Genomic DNA, 13273 nt, shown 5'->3' with positions numbered 1-13273 from the left:
GGCTATAAATAAACAGAATATTTGGTTTCATCGGGTGTTCGTATTTTAATGGTTTTCATAATCCATAAAATGCTGACAAATTCAAATGCTTGACACGATGGAGGCCTCTCTTGATTTATTGATTCTCCCCATCCCCCATGCGTTTCCACAACATGCATTTCCACCGAGCTCTTCATACAGAGCAACATCTCGGGAGTCTGATGGGCTGGGAGATGGAGTGGGGGAGGTGACCACAGACACGGTTGAAGAGGTAGGTTTTTCGGCGCCTTTAGAAGCTAGACGATACAGTTACAGGAATGATCCTATTCACTGGGGAACACGAGCCGATTTGCGGTGCTTCTTCTCGAATCCCCCTCCCCCATTGCCCCACACACTAACTATTGTGACTTACAAATACCCTGACCCCAGCACCACTGTAATATTAATATCCACTGATCGCTGCTTTGTGTTGCTCCTCATGAAACAGACTACTACAAGCTGCTGTAATAAAGAAGGTTTCAACTTCAATTTGCAGCTAAATTTAGTTTCTAACCTAAAATGATCTACTTCACCTTTTTTTTAAAAAAATGAACCCTCTGTAAAATCTAACTTCTTTTCCCCCACATTTCCAACTCTGAAAACAAAACCAGATTTCAAAGTCGCTTGCGAACACTGTGGTATTTAGCCACTTTAATACTGGTACACTGTTCTGTCTGTGTGCAGGCTGTTAAAAGAATATGGTTAGCTTTGCTGTAACAGGATAACCGACTCTAGGTTTTATTACCTCTGCAGTGGATTCAACTCTCCAAACCATTAGACCTCTTTACACAAAGACATCATTAGTGTGAGCTGGATAGAGGGGGATGGGTTCATCTCCATTTACTGAAGGGAACATTCACCAGAAGAGCTGATGCACTGATATCTGAGATGGTTTCTATTCATCAATAGCACTTTGACTCTGTTCCATCAGTGTGCTGCACCCCCTCCACACCAGAGACAACTAAACCTCCTCTGCTCTCTACTGAACTTCTTCTCCATTTAACAAAATTATTGAAATGATCGTTTAAAAATGGAAATGCATATCAATTAAAGGCTCACTTCTCCCCAAAGATCTACAAATCCAAAATCTTTGTACAATATTTTTTTTAAATGTTTAGGTGAGGGGTGGGGGGAATAGGTTGTTTTGCTGTGTTAGGAGGTATCAATCAGGCTGATTCAGATACTGCCAGATATCAAGAACCCAGCCAAAACATCGGGGTCTATTTAATTACTGGCAAAACGCCATCAAATTGTGCACTGATTGAACTCTCATTTTCTGCTAGAGATAAGGTATTAAGAATTCTCCAGATATCACTTACACCAAACAAAACTAATTCAGGGCGGTTTGAGAATCCAGCAGGGGAGAGAATAAAAAAGAATGACCTAAATATGAGGCAGGCTTGTTTTATGTAGATAAAAAAAATTACTCAGCTGCACAAAGCCAGGAGCTTCTCTCCTGATTCACACTCACACACATCCACCCACACCCCACACAACGATTTGAAACTGTTAAAAAAAATTCTATCCCTACATCCCCAGCTGATTTAAAATTCTTACAAATCATTTTAACTTTTCCATACTCAAACAGAATTTTTTAAAATCATTCTGCAGTTCTGCGATCAAAGGACACTATTGTTTGATTCCAGATGTATAAGGATTCTCTAGTTTACTAATACAGGTTACATTTGGATAAACATTAAGCTGGAGCAGGGATTTCTTGACATAAACAATGAATGGCTCATTGCAGTGTTCTGCTCCATTCAAGGTTTGTATTTATTTGGGTAACTACATGTTCCTGGCTGGGCATTCAGGAGGTAGTCACAACATTACCTCACCGCACACGGAAAGCCCAAAGCCTTCGGAAAGCACCACAGATCATCGAGTGAAGTGGAAAATATATGTGTTGGGGAGGGTAGGCAAGGGGAAAGAGCTGGTAACTGGCTTACAGCTAGCAGTCTCCACCATAACAACGAGCCAACACACACACACACAAAGATTTTAAGCTGTTAAAGAAATCTCTTCCCCTACGTCCCCAACTGATTAAAAATTCTTACGAATCATTTCAACATTTCAATACTCAAAGCTTATTATTTGAATCTGGATCCTGCTGCACATTGAGATGGTTTTAAAATTAAACGGCTCTTACAAGCCAGACTACTTCCATTGATCGTTCCAAAACATTAAGAAAGAACGGTTTTACAGGAAGACCAATGGCAACTCGGATCTCTGACTCCCTTGGACTGACACCTGAGCTCCAGTGAGGGGTTGGATCCATCATGTTTGACATTTTCATTAAAGTTTCAGGAACTTGTTCTCACAATTTTTTTAAAAAAACCTTGAAGCCAGTTGAGCGCTTCCTTTGAACCCTAATGAGAACATGTCAACATTATGGTGATTGGTATGGAAACAGGAGGTCACACTGGATTATAAAACACCTGACAAAAGCATGCTTTGCCCATACGATTTTTCATACTGAGACCATGGAATGGTCTGTGTTGGAGAGGGGTTCAATGGGTTAAATGATCGTCTCCTGCATCCCAATTTCTGATGAATTGCAAGTGATCACAAGAGTGATCCAGATGAAGAAAATCCAACCCTTTACTGTAAAAACTCTCATCCTTCCATAGTGTAACTAACATCTTTCCTAATCAGTTGCTTAACTGATTCTAGAGTCCTAGCTTCAATCTCCTCCTCCTGATAATCTATTCTGGCTGTTGATTACCCTCTGTGCCAATGAATACTTCCTGGTGTAGGTCCTGAAATTCTCCTTCGTATCCCTGCACTTGTGCCCTCTCGTCCTACTGCCTTGGTATCTTTGAAAGAATTGTTCTGGGTTTACTTTCTCTATCCCATTAATTATCTTATGCATCTTTACCCTCAAAGATCTATTTTTTCGAGCTCTAGAAGTCATAGCTTACATATTTAAAACTAAAAATGAGAGCAATGTTTACATCTTTTAAACGAGGCTCACGCACTGGGAGCAGTATTCAAGTGTGGAGGAACTTAGGCTTTCCAAACAACAACAACTTGCATTTATATAGCACCCTTCACGTGGGGTAGCGTCTTGGAAAGAGTAATTGTTTGACACAAAAGTACAAGTAAAATATAATTACACGCAATTCTAAATTCTTTTGGTCAGGAATACAAGACTCAAAGACCAATTGTACTTCACAAGAATGCAGTTGGCATTGAAACAAAGGAAAATGCACAGAAGATGCTTGTGTAGTTATTACTTTGTTCCGGTACTTTGCTCCCGAACACGCAGTTTTCAAATTCTGTCTGAGCAAGCCCAAGATATAAATTATGCAGATGAAAGGCAAGCAACAGGAGCAATCTGACCGATGTGCTGAAGACTAAAGGTTGCAGCATTTTTCTCAATTGTTGTTTAAGAAATGCAGAGCCTAGTTGCGATAAAGAAATAAATCACTGATAAACGATCACTGATATTGCTTTGCTGGCATAAATTCTCATTTGCACACATACCAGTGATTACTGACCAGATTATCCTTTCATGGTGACCCAGAATACATTTCACAAAGGTGATCTGCTCATGATTAAAAGGTAACAATAAACTCAAAAGTGGCTCAGTTTCCTGTTCAACGTCGCTTAATCACCCTGCTTTTTTATGTCTCCTTGAGATTTATTACGTTAGTTCTTTAGTACTAAAGGTTTTTTTAAAAAATACACTAAACTAGTTTTGATTTCGAAACCATCCTAGGCATAATTCACAATTAATCCAGCCTTTTTTAAAAAAGATGTTTCTTTCAGTTATGCAGATAGCGCTTTTCACGTCGGGAGGACGTAATCCAAGCTTAAATGAATGACCAGGAATGTCCCACAAACAGTCGTGGATTGAAAATGACCAATTTATTATTGTTTTTGGTTTTGGAGGGATTATTATTAGGCGTGTGGAGTAAGGAAACTTGCCCAAGGTTTCGCCCTGCCTGGAATGCAGAGGATAATCAATAGCTGAAACAAGTGACCAGGAAGGATGATTCAGGGCATTTGTTAGTTCGAATGGTTTAAAATGGCAACAGTCCTTTTGACACAAATTGATTTGGGTCTTGGATTGTGATGACACGATGAGTGCACTCCTGGCACCACTGATTACCTTACCTAATCAACACAGTTAATCTTCCTAGAGAATACCAGAAGGCCGAGAGCTTTGAAGTGCCACGTCTGCTACATGTGACGGATACATCCACAACCAAAGTGCACTTGAGGTCAGATCACCAACAACACAGTACAAAACAAAACACTCTCATCGCAATAAATTGTTGGTGGTACCTGCCCTTTCTAATCAGCGTCACCTTTATTCAACCCAATCGGCAACACCCTTCAATTTACATTCCTGACAACAGGAAGAGTTGTCAAATCAAGTTGCTTGTTGCATACAGTATTGTTGCAAAAGTCCCCCAAAATGGACTAAAGCAAGATTTATTGATCCCATAAATTGACTGAGGAATGGAGTAAATGCTGTGTCCATATGTTATTGCAGTGAATGAAGAGCACTATAATTAACTCAGGTGAGCTTTCAGCATCTACAACAGCGTGAACAAAGGTGCCTTGGGACATCCTCCTGACATGAAAGATGTTATACAAATGTATTTTTTTGTTGTTGCTGCTGTAATAAAGGCTTCCTAGTAACCACAACAAATGGAAGCAAAATAAAACTGAACCAACAGTCTAGTAACGGTATTTGGCCAGCTAACTTCTTCATGCTCTTGTCATTTTTTCTTTTAAATCCTGGCACAGGTCCCAGACACTGAAATTTACTGAGATCCTGTCAGTCTCTGACTGCTGGGAGACTACATGTTCAGACTGAGTGTTTCAGCACTGTCACATTTCATCTCTGCCTGGAATTCTTTCAAACCAGATGTACACCCAAAAGCTGCCATTACTAGGAATACTTAAACAGTTGCATAACAAAATCCTCAGCAAAAATAAGAATTTAAACATTAATAAGGATACCTTTTGTATCAGCAAAGCAGCCAAGCACATGGGTTTAAAATAGATGATACTTTACAATCCCTTACAGTCCTAGTGTCTTATTTAACCACTGTCACTGGAGAAATATTCTTGATCACAGAAGGTTTGAAAGGTTTTACAATGCTCATTAGTCCTGCAGCAGCTAATAATAATAATAATAATAATAATCCTTGCATTTGATATAGCGCTTTTCACGTCGGGAGGACGTCCCAAAGCGCTTCACAGAATATACTGTAAAGTGAATTGACTGTATATTTGTGGGCGAACGCGGCAGCCAATTGCGCACAGCAATGTCCCACAAACAGTCGTGGATTGAAAATGACCAATTTATTATTGTTTTTGGTTTTGGAGGGATTATTATTAGGCTCTGTGTGGAGTAAGGAAACTTGCCCAAGGTTTCGCCCTCTGCCTGGAATTGAACTCAGGTCTCTCGCTTGCAAAGCGAGTGCTCTAACCACTGAGCTACAGGACTCCACGGACTAATATACTGCAGTCTTCTTTACAATCTATCCCATTCAACTAGATTCTTCGAACTGAATATTTCCATCAAGTGAGCAAAGGATGTGTTATAGATTGCCTGAGTTTTGACTGGATGAAATTTATAATAAAATACAACATGAAGGATACACGTACCTGACCTTCCGTGCACAGTGGGCGGGAAAATTTCATCTTGGAGTCTGAAAGGCAACAATAAATAGGTTACCGACACCAGCAATGGTTAATGAGCGACTATCACCAGCACAATACCAGGATGACATTTTCCGATCAATTTTTGGCTAAAGTAATTCTCCATTTCAAACAGGAGCGTCTGAGGAAAAGTTCTTACCCCAGAACAATTCACAATAAAAAGCCAAAATAAGACAGCTTTTATATTATAAGCCAAACTACAACTTGCATTTATATAGTGCCCTTTGCAATGGATAACGTCTGAATGGCGAGGCAAACACTGCTGGCGGGAGAGGGGAAAAGGGAGAGGGGGAAGGGAAAAAGGAGGTGACTGTAGGCAAGATCAAAGGGGTAAGTTTTGAGGCAAGACTTGAAGACTGATAAAGAGGAGGCGAGATGGATACAAAATATATATACATTATATATATATATATGTGTGTATAATATAAAGTACAAGGTCGACTTTACATTTTCAAAAAAAAAGGCTGTGTGGAACATGAACAAAACTGTACAAACAGAAGTAAGTGAACAATCTCAGATACTTCAAATGGAAATAAACTGGTCTCACTCCAGAGAAAGGAATACAGGAGTTTAAATTGTACCCTGTTCAGGAACCCAGCGCTCACCAATTCTTGCCTAGGCCAGTCCACCTGCTATCGCTTCAGTCGACTAGAGAAATACAAACTTAAAAAACAACATGTAGCTTTATAAATATAAGAGTTCATATAAGAGTTTCTCTTCTTCTTTTCCCCACCCCTTTACCTGAATAACACTGGTTGAGGGTATGGTCACTTTACCCAGACTTATCCACAAATTTATCTCCTGCAACAACTCTGCCAACAGTGAAAATGAGTCATCTGAACATGTTATCGACCTCAGTCAGCCACATGCAAGGTTCGAGCCACTGTCTTAACAATTGTGCAGTGATGGCTTGACAGTGCAACCAATTTTGTCAAAGGGAAATTGAGATTTTCCTGGCTCGTTGAGTTGACAAAGACAATGCTATGAAACAGTCAATGACTTGTGTACAATACATTAATATCTCATTCACCACACTGCAGTCTTCTTTCACAATAGGAAAGACTATTCTATAGCAACACAATTCTGTCTGTTGCTTCCAGTGGAATATGCAGCAATATTATATTATAGGAGAACGGGTTTTGCTGAAATGAAATCCGTAGCTACTGGTTTCCTATTGCATTACTTAGATCAGACACACACACACACACATTAATTAGACCTAGTGCGGTAATTCCGACAAGGACATCTCATCAACACTATTGAGATGTAAATGAATTTGCCCTAATAGGGGACACAAAATACTGATCTTAATGTATTCACAAACAGAGGAGAAGCATTTTACTCCAGAAGGGAGGAATTTATAATCTTGCTTGACTGTCATTAAAATCTCCCTCACAAGTGGAATAAATTAAGTGTTGCATTTTTCTTGCTGTGTATTCCGTTTACATAATTTGTTTTAGTGCAAACCTTGTTATATTTTGATATTAATGAGTACTACCAGGTCAGAGGGAGGGCTTATACAAGCCTCATTATTGCGCACAAGCTGTTTCTCTTTTCTAGATAGACTATAAGTAAAGCTAACCTTCGCAACTGGTAGATGAAGTTAGCACCTGAAGTGCTTACCTATATATAGAAATTGCTAAATTAAGTGACCGTTGCCATGTAGAAAGAGCAGAAAACTTGATTTCAGTTCTGTACAACAACTCCGACTTTTGGTCCAACTGTTGTGAAGCACTTCAAACACTGTGATTCACAAGATTACTGCAGTCGAGACGCAACTGTGTCGTGTGAGAAACATTACTTTATTCTGAACAGCAACTTTGTGTTTACTGGGGACAGGAATTACCAGAACACTTTATGCAAAAACAACACTCTCCTGATAACTGCACTTCCTGAAATATGTTCAGCAAGCATCATTCGGATTTGAACAGCTTGCCTAACTCATGAATGTGGCTAAGCATTTGATGCCAGGGTCGTTGCTGTTCGTCTGAGGACAAAGGCAGTACTTTTTAAAATCTTTTCACTTCATCTCTCGGTGTCGTGGCCAACAATCCCCACCCCCGATAAAATTAGTTATTCACGTCATGCCTCCTTGGGGACCATTGCCGTGTGCAAATTGGCTGCCACGTTTGCCTACAAAATAAACCATCATCACACTTTGAGACAGCCTCCTGACCTGAAAAGCACTATACCAAATGCAAACATTATTATTATTATTATTATTATTATCATAACGTTAGTTAAAAACAAATAGAAAAAGGAAGAGACTATACTTTGTATCTTATGATCACTATTTAACAAGATGTTATCACTTCCACAGATCATGCAGTTCACTAACTTTATTTACACTGGAGATAAATATTGTCCCCAAATATTGTGACCCAATTATAAAAATATGGGCCACAAATGCATTGCTTTAGTTGATCCCAATTTAGTCCTATGCAAACCCCAGTGTGGTAGAAATATATTACAATCTTCTGGTTATAGCAGCATATCCCCCAAATCTGCTAGAAACTCCACTCTATTAATCAAAGAATCTCAAAAGTCAATTCCTACAAATCCACATGCTGACACAACGTTTGGCAAATAAATGCAACCTGTTTAATAAACCATGTGCGCAAAACCCATTTCAATCAGACATACTGAGCTGCACACAATCTCGCTTTGTTTGATGCTCTACTTCATGGTAAACTGGTATATTCTAACTTCTGTAATTTAGTACAGAGGCGAGACTTAAGTGAAACACAAAACAGCAGCTGCAGTGAACTTGGTTACTGATACCTTATGATTAAACTTGAAAAGCTGGTAGAGAGTGAACTTTCTGTCTGATCAGTGCTGTATAACAATAGCATAAAGCTGTAATCAATGTATCTATAGTAATCTACCTCCTGAACAGATGTACAGTGACCGAAAAGCCAGGTTTTGTCCCTCTTCAGTTCCCAAGACTTACTCATTCATGGAATAAAACTGCGACGCAATTCCTTGACGTCTCCCATTTATACGCCTTGAGGGAACAGTTACTTTGTAATTATTGTACTTGTATTTTATTTCAAGAAACATTACTAACAGTGAGACACTCTCTGCATTGTAAGCAATCTGCCTGGCCACATCTTAAAACATTCCCGCAGGATGACGTTCCCAAGACTTGCTTGCTCCTGAACAATACTCAACTCCATCGTGTGGTGAAACACATCAATATTGCCTCTGTGTCACAACGCGGACAAAATCGAATCTTAAATTAGTTGGCAAGTTCTGAATGGAACCAGTGGCTTACCCCATGCAGTGGGGTCACCGTTGTAAAACATCTGAATGCAGCAGATTCACCTCTTTATGATAATAAACTTTTTTTTAAAAAAAGTCATGGTTTGATTTTCCTCCCAGTTCTCTTTGTCTCTTCAGGCATGTGGAGGTGACTGGTGATCTGCTGTGTGGGGAAGTGTTAGTGTGAATCTTGCTCTGAGATGCCATGTTTGGGAAAGGAATTGAGCAAAGGCAATAATTAAATAATTCACATCATTCGAGTACGTCAATGGTTAGGAGTGGTGATGGTACAGCCTTGAAACAGGGAAGGCTGATCAAAGGAACAGGTTAGCGGTGTGACGATGCAGTAAAACCAACAAAGTTTGGGGAGGGAGGAACTGCCAAGCAAATGACTTGAGTTGTATACTATACTAACTTCATTGCTCATAGTGAAACGTATAGCATTTGTACTTTGGATCAAAGTTGTAGCCCATTCATTAGAACCGCCGTGCGGGAATAGGATGGGAAAGGAGTGGTTTAAGGGAATGAGGTGGAAAGGGAAGAAAGTAAGTGTGTGATAACAGTGTTTGAAATTACTCAGGAAGATATCACAACACATGGAGGAAGAGAACGGAGAACAAATAAATATCAATGCAGCAATGACTCACACTAGCTATTGTCAATATTAATCTTTTGAAAACCAGCTGGTCAAAATAATAAACGGGTTATGGTAAAGACTGAAAAAATGTTCCATTGCCTACATCCACCTATTGAATAAATACTAATTGAGGCTAGCTCTGTGTAGGTGTGTCTACGTGCAAACAAGCACAGTGGCAATATAAGGCTACATTTGGCAAGAATCCTTATGTTATGAGGCATCTTATTAATTATAGCTGGAAATATTTAATAAAGTTAGGCATCAAATGCTTCCTTCCTCAACTACCCGAAGATCCCAGTTACAATACACAGGATAAGCCGCTCACTTAACCAGTCACTGTAATAGCATGATTTTGCATTCGCAGGTTGCAAAACCCCAAACGTGTGATATCAACTGATGCAAATAGGTGAAGAGGAAATAAACGGAATAATCTATAAAAGGGTTTCAGTTAACATGCAGGAGTCTCACCCGATCCACCCCAACATGTGTGTGTGTGAGCCTTCAGTGCAGCCTGGATTCTACCCCTCTCCTCCGCGCTTTCAAAACCTGCCTTGGGCCACCTCCCCACCCACCCCCCCCCCAGCTCGGGCTTCCAGACAGCAGTGTAAAGGAGGTATGAGAATGACATCCTCCCCCGTTGAAAGGTGCTATGTAAATGCAAATTGTTGGTGAATTAATATTGCTTTGTGTTCCCTTTCAATATGCAACAAGAATTACTCTGATCTCTACGCGGAAATGGTAACTTTGGAATAAGTGGAAGAAGCATTGCCAATCACTGTGTTCTGCCAGAGGATTGAAAACTGTATCCAGGATGTGACTGAGAGCTGATGTTTTTTTAAAAAAAACTGATGCCCAGTGTTTGTGTCCTGGATTCCTGCTTCTTTCGTCCGCAAATATCACATCTTTGAAAAAGACATTTCTCATTTAATCCTCTGGCCCGGGAAACTTAAAGATAATAAATAAATAAGCTTCAGTAATAACCTGAACCCCAAAATCCGTTCCGCATCACACTATTTACAGCACAAATCTCTGCCTGTATTGAAATGGCCATTATTTGCAAAAGGGGGAAAACTTAATATTTAATAGACATAAATCTACAGTGGGGTCCTGGAAGCAGTTTCTCGCGCTTACACCAGACAAGGTGATCACAGAGGGTTAGCAATTGACATATATATATACATACACACACACACACATACACACACACAGGCAATGATGCGTTCTCAACCCATAGTATGTCAGGTGTAAATAGGGGAAGGGAAAGAGCTGTGTTTTTGCTCACTGCTGCTGCAGGTCGGTTGGAGCCCAACCTATATTTATATATATATATTTACATATATATATGTGTATATATACACATACACATAGCTGCTGCTGATGTGACAGTCGGTACTGAAGGGATCCTCGGGTGGGATCAGCGGTTTAGTTTCTGAGGCTTTGCCAGCACCTTGCAGCGACAACAACAACCACCACCACCACCACCACCACCGCAGCAGCAGCAGCAGCAACAACAACAACAACAACAACAACAATCCTTGCATTTGACACAGCGCCTTACTGTCCCGCCTTTGCGTCGAGATGTCTCAAAGAGCCTCGGCGGGAAATGCGGACGAACTGACCGTAAAGAGAGCCTGGCGCGGGCCGGCGGGGCGGCAGGTGGGGGAAATGTCACGGTCCCCAAAAACTGACCGCACGCACAGTGGGGGGGGGGGGGTGAGGGGGGCTGCGCTGTAGCCCCAGAGGAGGGGGTCAACACCAGCCTCCAACACACACTCACGCACACACTGCACACACACTCACACACTGCACACACACTCACACACTGCACACACACACTCACACACTGCACACACACACACACACTGCACACACACTCACACACACACTCACACACTGCACACACACTCACACTCTGCACACACACACTCACGCACTGCACACACACACTGCACTCACACACACTCTGCACACACACACTCACACACTGCACACACTCACTGCACACACACTCACACATTGCACACACACACACTCACGCACTGCACACACACACACTGCACACACACACACTCACACACTGCACACACACTGCACACACACACTCACGCCCTGCACACACACACACTGCACACACACTGCACTCCCTGCACACACACACTGCACACACACTCACACTGCACACACACATTGCACACACTCACACACTGCACACACACTCTGCACACACACACACACACTGCACACACACTCACACACTGCACACACACTCACACACTGCACACACACTCTGCACACACACACACTGCACACACTCACACACTGCACACACACTCACACACTGCACACACTCACACACACACTCACACACATGCACATTAGCGCCCTGCAGCCCCCCCCCCCCCCCCCCCCCCCTCTCCCCACCTGTGAGCTCCTCTGGCAGTGGCAGTGGCAGTGGCAGCGGCTCTCTGTGGCTGTCCTCCCCGCACACGCACCGGGACCCGGACCCGCACGCGGACCCGCACACGGACACGCTGCCGTCCCGGTGCAGGCGGATGGCTCCGGGCTCCTTCACGGGGGCCCCCGGGCCCCGCTCCCCGGCCCCGCGGCCCCGCAGGGAGCGGCAGCACTGGTAGCAGACGGCCCAGGCCTGTTCCTCGTTGATCGGCTGCTCGTACGCTCGGAGCACGACGGCCAACGACAGGGACTGCGGCTCCGGGGCTTCTCTCCCGACCCCGACCCCGACCCCGACCCCAACCCCGACCCCAACCCCGAGCCGCTCTCCATCACTGCCCGACCCCGACATGTCTCCTCCTCCTCCTCCTCCTCCCGTCGCCGCCGCCGCTGTCGGACTCTCTCATCGCCTCCACCGCAACCACCGCCTCCCGGTGTCAGCCCCTCCCGACATAGCGCTCTCTCTCTCACTCACTCACTCACTCACTCTCTCCCTCTCTGTCACACTCCCACTCTCACTCCTCTCCTCTCTCCTCTCTCACTCCTCTCTATCGCTGTCACACTCCCTCTCTCACTCACTCACTCCCTCTCTCGCTGTCACACTCCCACTCCTCTCTCCTCTCTCACTCCTCTCTCTGTCACACTCCCTCTCTCTCTCCTCTCACTCCTCTCACTCCTCTCTCTCTCTGTCACACTCCCTCTCTCTCTCCTCTCACTCCTCTCTCCTCTCTCTCGCTGTCACACTCCCTCTCTCCTCTCTCTCTCTCTGTCACACTCCCTCTCTCACTCCTCTCTCCTCTCTCTCTGTCACACTCCCTCTCTCCTCTCTCTCTGTCACACTCCCTCTCTCCTCTCTCTCTGTCACACTCCCTCTCTCCTCTCTCGCTGTCACACTCCCTCTCTCCTCTCTCGCTGTCACACTCCCTCTCTCCTCCCGGGTTCCGCTGTGGATCAGTCGGTACCTTGTGATTGGGCTGTTCAGCACCAGCCTCCAACACACACTCACACACACTCACTGCACACACTCACACTGCACACACACTCACACTGCACTCACACTCACACACACTCACTCACACACTCACACTGCACTCACACACTCACACACACTCACTGCACACACACTCACACTGCACTCACACACACACACTGCACTCACACTCACACACACTGCACTCACACACTCACACTGCACTCACACTCACACACACTCACTGCACACACTCACAC

General features: G+C 43.2%; 1 protein-coding gene across 1 annotated transcript in view; it reads right to left on the bottom strand.

The window, feature by feature from the left end:
• Positions 1-12332, bottom strand: part of spire2 (spire-type actin nucleation factor 2) — a 36816-nt gene extending 24484 nt beyond the window's left edge. The window contains exons 1-2 of the mRNA XM_007889348.2: positions 12014-12332; positions 5641-5684 (exon numbers count right to left, since the gene is read on the bottom strand). Of these exons, the coding sequence (XP_007887539.1) occupies positions 5641-5676 (36 nt within the window). The 5' untranslated portion in view covers positions 5677-5684; positions 12014-12332. The remainder of the gene's footprint in view (positions 1-5640; positions 5685-12013) is intronic.
• Positions 12333-13273: the final 941 nt, after the last annotated feature.

Source organism: Callorhinchus milii, unplaced genomic scaffold, assembly GCF_018977255.1.
Source record: "Callorhinchus milii isolate IMCB2004 unplaced genomic scaffold, IMCB_Cmil_1.0 Scaffold14, whole genome shotgun sequence".
NCBI lineage: Eukaryota > Metazoa > Chordata > Chondrichthyes > Chimaeriformes > Callorhinchidae > Callorhinchus > Callorhinchus milii.
The sequence above is the reverse complement of the archived record's forward strand: the minus strand, read 5'-3'. Positions and strand labels throughout refer to the sequence as shown.